At 52.3% G+C, this 8,031-nt stretch overlaps 1 protein-coding gene across 1 annotated transcript in view; it reads left to right on the top strand.

Moving 5' to 3' along the window:
* The first annotated feature begins 2,975 nt into the window (after positions 1 to 2,975).
* The window catches only part of LOC138863776 (myb-like protein X), an 8,773-nt gene continuing 3,717 nt past the window's right edge, over positions 2,976 to 8,031 (top strand). The window contains exons 1-4 of the mRNA XM_070128627.1: positions 2,976 to 3,131; positions 3,297 to 3,374; positions 4,695 to 4,772; positions 6,420 to 6,716. Coding sequence (XP_069984728.1) covers positions 2,976 to 3,131; positions 3,297 to 3,374; positions 4,695 to 4,772; positions 6,420 to 6,716 — 609 coding nt within the window. The remainder of the gene's footprint in view (positions 3,132 to 3,296; positions 3,375 to 4,694; positions 4,773 to 6,419; positions 6,717 to 8,031) is intronic.

The following is an 8,031-nucleotide window of genomic DNA, read 5'->3' as shown; positions in this document are numbered from 1 at the left end:
ATATATATATATATATATATATATATATATATATATATATATATATATATATATATATATATATACATATATATATATATATATATATATATATATATATATATATATATATATTAATATATGTGCATTATATATATATATATATATATATATATATATATATATATATATATATATTAATATATATACGCGCATTATATATATATATTAATATATGTGCATTATATATATATATATATATATATATATATATATATATATATATATATATATATATATATATTAATATATATATATGTGCATTATATATATGTATATATATATATATATATATATATATATATATATATATGTGATATATATATGTGTGTGTGTGTGTGTGTGTGTGTGTGTGTGTGGGTGTGTGTGTGTGTGTGTGTGTATCTATCTCTCCATATACAAAACACACACACACACACACACAATGAATATATACATATATTTATATATATATATATATATATATATATATATATATATTATATATGTATATATATATATGTATATATATATATATATATATATATATATATATATATATATATATATATATATATATATATATATATATGTATGTAAAGGTTGAAAGAGATCTTGATTACTGGCCTGGGCCCGCCACCAGTACAACCTTTTGCGGATCACCTTTTTGTTGTTCAGATTTAATATTGGGTTTTAAGGAAAAGAAACTTTTAATATCCAGATTTATTACTCTTATTTCACATTACACGCACAATACACACAATACAAAATTTTAAAAAAATAGATGTAAACCCGCAAAATAATTTAAATGACGAAGCAATAAAATATCCTATTACCCTTATTTTTGTGCACTTATTATGTATTACTATGTGACCAGTGTTTCACTTACGTAAAGTCCGGGTGTGATACGTTTTTTTTTCTTTTCCACTTCTCACTTTTCTTCACTTTCTCTCCCCTTCTCTATCTTCAGACTTATAGCCGCTTCTCCTCCTCACTCCTCACTCCTCACGCCTCACGTCTCACGCCTCACGCCTCACGCAGGCAGAAGCAAGGTCTATTATAAGTACAGGTCTCGTCACTAAGCGACTCAAATTCGTCCGCCTCGCACATGACATCATCTGGAGCAGAGCCTGGGGGTTCCACGCTAATCGCGGGTCATTCTTTGATGTGACGTAGAGCCGGAAGGATCTCTCCCTCTCCGTTTTCGCTCGCTTGACTGACTGGCGCGCGCAAAGTCACAATGCCCAGTGGTTGGTTGCAGCTTATATATGTACATTTATGTGTATGTTTATGTATTGCCATTATTATTATTATTATTATTATTATTATTATTATCATTATTATTATTATTATTATTATTATTATTATTATTATTATGATCATCATTATTATTATTATTATTATTATTATTATTATTATTATTATTATTATTGAAATTACTCAAGTATCTGCTCATTTACTACCATTTTCTATTATCTATGTCCCTGCCTACCATGCTCTAATTCCCCCCGCCCCCCTTGCTCTCAGCTCTTTCCAGGTGACGTCATGGGCCTTATCACCCAAAGCTGCGCAGAACTCCGAAGTGACGAGACCTGTACTTATAGAGACCTTGGGCAGACGGGCGTACTTTGTGACGTGGCTCAGCAATGTTACAATACACACCGGAAACCCTGTTGATTGATAAATACCCTTATCTTACTTCATGTCTTTACTTTCTTTTTTGTTCAGCATTAAAATCACTTACATTTACTAAGGGTTTAACACGGGTTCGCTTTTCCTTACCGAGGATTTGTAAGAGGTATGGTTGATTGCCCCCTCGGGTGGGTGTGTCTCGTCTGGGCAGCTGTCTGAGAGTGAATGGGACGTCACGCTAGGGGATTCCCCGGGACATTCATGTTGGTTCATGTGATTTTCTTTTGTTGTATTTTATTTGCACATTACTCTAGTTCAATTTACTTTCGTTGGTCACATTTTCTTGATTTTCTAGGGAGACTTCCTGGGTCTCCTTCTCCCAAGAGCCCGAGAAGGAGACCCAGGAAGTCACCCTAGAGCTCGAGAAGGAGACCCATGAAGTTCTCCTTGTCGGGCTCTAGGGAGACTTCCTGGGTCTCCTTCTCGGGCTCTAGGGAGACTTCCTGGGTCTCCTTCTCGGGCTCTAGGGAGACTTCCTGGGTCTCCTTCTCGGGCTCTAGGGCGACTTCCCGGGTCTCCTTCTCGGGCTCTAGGGTGACTTCCTGGGTCTCCTTCTCGGGCTCTTGGGGGACTTCCCGGGTCTCCATCTCGGCCTCTTGGGGGACTTCCTGGGTCTCCTTCTCGGCCTCTTGGGGGACTTCCTGGGTCTCCTTCTCGGCCTCTAGGGAGACTTCCTGGGTCTCCATCTCGGCCTCTTGGGGGACTTCCTGGGTCTCCTTCTCGGCCTCTTGAGGGACTTCCTGGGTCTCCATCTCGGCCTCTTGGGGGACTTCCTGGGTCTCCTTCTCGGCCTCTTGGGTGACTTCCTGGGTCTCTTTCTCAGGCTCTTCGGCGACTTCCTGGGTCTCCTTCTCGGCCTCTTGGGGGACTTCCTGGGTCTCCTTCTCGGGCTCTAGGGTGACTTCCTGGGTCTCCATCTCGGCCTCTTGGGGGACTTCCTGGGTCTCTTTCTCAGGCTCTTCGGCGACTTCCTGGGTCTCTTTCTCAGGCTCTTCGGCGACTTCCTGGGTCTCCTTCTCGGCCTCTTGGGCGACTTCCTGGGTCTCTTTCTCGGGCTCTTGGGCGACAATAACTTCATTACTGGAGTTTATGAGGGCGATACCAAACTTAATTTGATAATGAATAAAATTAAAATAATATTATTGACACTGGGAGTTTTATTATTTTCAACTGCAAATGGGGGAGGGACACACACGGGGGGCCATAGTGTGTCTACAGAAACGACGACGTCGACTAATAAGCGCGTGCCATTCCCAGTTCTCGGAATGTTCAAAATTCATGTCCATTCCGTTTCCCTACGGATTCCAGCCGCCCCTGACTTGGTGATTGCCAAGCCCCAGGAGAAGGCGGCCTCGACCAAGGAGGATGCCGAGAAGGAGACCCAGGAAGTCACCATAGAGCCCGAGAAGGAGACCCAGGAAGTCACCCTAGAGCCCGAGAAGGAGACCCAGGAAGTCTCCCTAGAGCCCGAGAAGGAGACCCAGGAAGTCACCCTAGAGCCCGAGAAGGAGACCCAGGAAGTCACCCTAGAGCCCGAGAAGAAGACCTTTTGGATGGTCTCCTCGGCCGACTTCTGGGTCCTATAGCCCGAGAAGGAAGTCACCCTAGAGCCCGAGAAGGAGACCCAGGAAGTCACCCTAGAGCCCGAGAAGGAGACCCAGGAAGTCACCCTAGAGCCCGAGAAGGAGACCCAGGAAGTCACCCTAGAGCCCGAGAAGGAGACCCAGGAAGTCTCCCTAGAGCCCGAGAAGGAGACCCAGGAAGTCACCCTAGAGCCCGAGAAGGAGACCCAGGAAGTCACCCTAGAGCCCGAGAAGGAGACCCAGGAAGTCTCCCTAGAGCCCGAGAAGGAGACCCAGGAAGTCTCCCTAGAGCCCGAGAAGGAGACCCAGGAAGTCACCCTAGAGCCCGAGAAGGAGACCCAGGAAGTCACCCTAGAGCCCGAGAAGGAGACCCAGGAAGTCACCCTAGAGCCCGAGAAGGAGACCCAGGAAGTCACCCTAGAGCCCGAGAAGGAGACCCAGGAAGTCTCCCTAGAGCCCGAGAAGGAGACCCAGGAAGTCACCCTAGAGCCCGAGAAGGAGACCCAGGAAGTCTCCCTAGAGCCCGAGAAGGAGACCCAGGAAGTCACCCTAGAGCCCGAGAAGGAGACCCAGGAAGTCACCCTAGAGCCCGAGAAGGAGACCCAGGAAGTCTCCCTAGAGCCCGAGAAGGAGACCCAGGAAGTCGCCCAAGAGGCGGAGAAGGAGACCCACGAAGTCACCCTAGAGCCCGAGAAGGCGACCCAAGAAGTCACCCTAGAGCCCGAGAAGGAGACCCAGGAAGTCACCCTAGAGCCCGAGAAGGAGACCCAGGAAGTCGCCCTAGAGCTCGAGAAGGAGACCCAGGAAGTCACCCTAGAGCCCGAGAAGGAGACCCAGGAAGTCACCCTAGAGCCCGAGAAGGAGACCCAGGAAGTCACCCTAGAGCCCGAGAAGGAGACCCAGGAAGTCACCCTAGAGCCCCAGAAGGAGACCCAGGAAGTCACCCTAGAGCCCCAGAAGGAGACCCAGGAAGTCACCCTAGAGCCCCAGAAGGAGACCCAGGAAGTCACCCTAGAGCCCGAGAAGGAGACCCAGGAAGTCACCCTAGAGCCCGAGAAGGAGACCCAGGAAGTCACCCTAGAGCCCGAGAAGGAGACCCAGGAAGTCACCCTAGAGCCCGAGAAGGAGACCCAGGAAGTCACCCTAGAGCTCGAGAAGGAGACCCAGGAAGTCACCCTAGAGCCCGAGAAGGAGACCCAGGAAGTCACCCTAGAGCCCGAGAAGGAGACCCAGGAAGTCACCCTAGAGCCCGAGAAGGAGACCCAGGAAGTCTCCCTAGAGCCCGAGAAGGAGACCCAGGAAGTCACCCTAGAGCCCGAGAAGGAGACCCAGGAAGTCACCCTAGAGCCCGAGAAGAAGACCTTTTGGATGGTCTCCTCGGCCGACTTCTGGGTCCTATAGCCCGAGAAGGAAGTCACCCTAGAGCCCGAGAAGGAGACCCAGGAAGTCACCCTAGAGCCCGAGAAGGAGACCCAGGAAGTCACCCTAGAGCCCGAGAAGGAGACCCAGGAAGTCACCCTAGAGCCCGAGAAGGACACCCAGGAAGTCACCCTAGAGCCCCAGAAGGAGACCCAGGAAGTCACCCTAGAGCCCGAGAAGGAGACCCAGGAAGTCACCCTAGAGCCCCAGAAGGAGACCCAGGAAGTCACCCTAGAGCCCGAGAAGGAGACCCAGGAAGTCACCCTAGAGCCCGAGAAGGAGACCCAGGAAGTCACCCTAGAGCCCGAGAAGGAGACCCAGGAAGTCACCCTAGAGCCCGAGAAGGAGACCCAGGAAGTCACCCTAGAGCTCGAGAAGGAGACCCAGGAAGTCACCCTAGAGCTCGAGAAGGAGACCCAGGAAGTCTCCCTAGAGCCCGAGAAGGAGACCCAGGAAGTCACCCTAGAGCCCGAGAAGGAGACCCAGGAAGTCACCCTAGAGCCCGAGAAGGAGACCCAGGAAGTCACCCTAGAGCCCGAGAAGAAGACCCAGGAAGTCACCCTAGAGCCCGAGAAGGAGACCCAGGAAGTCACCCTAGAGCCCGAGAAGGAGACCCAGGAAGTCACCCTAGAGCCCGAGAAGGAGACCCAGGAAGTCACCCTAGAGCCCGAGAAGGAGACCCAGGAAGTCACCCTAGAGCCCGAGAAGAAGACCTTTTGGATGGTCTCCTCGGCCGACTTCTGGGTCCTATAGCCCGAGAAGGAGACCCAGGAAGTCACCCTAGAGCCCGAGAAGGAGACCCAGGAAGTCACCCTAGAGCCCGAGAAGGAGACCCAGGAAGTCACCCTAGAGCCCCAGAAGGAGACCCAGGAAGTCACCCTAGAGCCCGAGAAGGAGACCCAGGAAGTCACCCTAGAGCCCGAGAAGGAGACCCAGGAAGTCACCCTAGAGCCCGAGAAGGAGACCCAGGAAGTCACCCTAGAGCCCGAGAAGGAGACCCAGGAAGTCACCCTAGAGCCCGAGAAGGAGACCCAGGAAGTCACCCTAGAGCCCGAGAAGGAGACCCAGGAAGTCACCCTAGAGCCCGAGAAGGAGACCCAGGAAGTCACCCTAGAGCCCGAGAAGGAGACCCAGGAAGTCACCCTAGAGCCCGAGAAGGAGACCCAGGAAGTCACCCTAGAGCCCGAGAAGGAGACCCAGGAAGTCACCCTAGAGCCCGAGAAGGAGACCCAGGAAGTCACCCTAGAGCCCGAGAAGGAGACCCAGGAAGTCACCCTAGAGCCCGAGAAGGAGACCCAGGAAGTCACCCTAGAGCCCGAGAAGGAGACCCAGGAAGTCACCCTAGAGCCCGAGAAGGAGACCCAGGAAGTCACCCTAGAGCTCGAGAAGGAGACCCAGGAAGTCACCCTAGAGCCCGAGAAGGAGACCCAGGAAGTCACCCTAGAGCCCGAGAAGGAGACCCAGGAAGTCACCCTAGAGCCCGAGAAGGAGACCCAGGAAGTCACCCTAGAGCCCGAAAAGGAGACCCAGGAAGTCACCCAGAAAGTCACCCTAGAGCCCGAGAAGGAGACCCAGGAAGTCACCCTAGAGCCCGAGAAGGAGACCCAGGAAGTCACCCTAGAGCCCGAGAAGGAGACCCAGGAAGTCACCCTAGAGCCCGAAAAGGAGACCCAGGAAGTCACCCTAGAGCCCGAAAAGGAGACCCAGGAAGTCACCCTAGAGCCCGAGAAGGAGACCCAGGAAGTCACCCTAGAGCCCGAGAAGGAGAAGACACACACGGGGGGCCATAGGATGTCTACAGAAACGACGACGTCGACTAATAAGCGCGTGCCATTCATGGTTCTGGGAATGTTCAAAATTCATGTCCATTCCGTTTCCCTACGGATTCCAGCCGCCCCTGACTTGGTGATTGCCAAGCCCCAGGAGAAGGCGGCCTCGACCAAGGAGGATGCCGAGAAGGAGACCCAGGAAGTCTCCCTAGAGCCCGAGAAGGAGACCCAGGAAGTCACCCTAGAGCCCGAGAAGGAGACCCAGGAAGTCCCCCAAGAGGCCCAGAAGGAGACCCAGGAAGTCACCCTAGAGCCCGAGAAGGAGACCCAGGAAGTCTCCCTAGAGCCCCAGAAGGAGACCCAGGAAGTCACCCTAGAGCCCGAGAAGGAGATCCAGGAAGTCTCCCTAGAGCCCGAGAAGGAGACCCAGGAAGTCTCCCTAGAGCCCGAGAAGGAGACCCAGGAAGTCACCCTAGAGCCCGAGAAGGAGACCCAGGAAGTCCCCCAAGAGGCCGAGAAGGAGACCCAGGAAGTCACCCTAGAGCCCGAGAAGGAGACCCAGGAAGTCTCCCTAGAGCCCGAGAAGGAGACCCAGGAAGTCACCCTAGAGCCCGAGAAGGAGACCCAGGAAGTCTCCCTAGAGCCCGAGAAGGAGACCCAGGAAGTCTCCCTAGAGCCCGAGAAGGAGACCCAGGAAGTCACCCTAGAGCCCGAGAAGGAGACCCAGGAAGTCCCCCAAGAGGCCGAGAAGGAGACCCAGGAAGTCACCCTAGAGCCCGAGAAGGAGACCCAGGAAGTCGCCGAAGAGCCTGAGAAGGAGACCCAGGAAGTCTCCCTAGAGCCCGAGAAGGAGACCCAGGAAGTCTCCCTAGAGCCCGAGAAGGAGACCCAGGAAGTCTCCCTAGAGCCCGAGAAGGAGACCCAGGAAGTCTCCCTAGAGCCCGAGAAGGAGACCCAGGAAGTCTCCCTAGAGCCCGAGAAGGAGACCCAGGAAGTCACCCTAGAGCCCGAGAAGGAGACCCAGGAAGTCACCCTAGAGCCCGAGAAGGAGACCCAGGAAGTCACCCTAGAGCCCGAGAAGGAGACCCAGGAAGTCACCCTAGAGCCCGAGAAGGAGACCCAGGAAGTCACCCTAGAGCCCCAGAAGGAGACCCAGGAAGTCACCCTAGAGCCCGAGAAGGAGACCCAGGAAGTCACCCTAGAGCCCGAGAAGGAGACCCAGGAAGTCACCCTAGAGCCCCAGAAGGAGACCCAGGAAGTCACCCTAGAGCCCGAGAAGGAGACCCAGGAAGTCACCCTAGAGCCCCAGAAGGAGACCCAGGACACCCTAGAGCCCGAGAAGGAGACCCAGAAGACCCAGGAAGTCACCCTAGAGCCCGAGAAGGAGACCCAGGAAGTCACCCTAGAGCCCGAGAAGGAGACCCAGGAGACCCAGGAAGTCACCCTAGAGCCCGAGAAGGAGACCCAGGAAGTCACCCTAGAGCCCGAGAAGGAGACCCAGGAAGTCACCCTAGAGCTCGAGAAGGAGACCCAGGAAGTCACCCTAGAGC

This window comes from Penaeus vannamei, chromosome 13 (assembly GCF_042767895.1).
Source record: "Penaeus vannamei isolate JL-2024 chromosome 13, ASM4276789v1, whole genome shotgun sequence".
Classification (NCBI taxonomy): domain Eukaryota; kingdom Metazoa; phylum Arthropoda; class Malacostraca; order Decapoda; family Penaeidae; genus Penaeus; species Penaeus vannamei.
The sequence above is the reverse complement of the archived record's forward strand: the minus strand, read 5'-3'. Positions and strand labels throughout refer to the sequence as shown.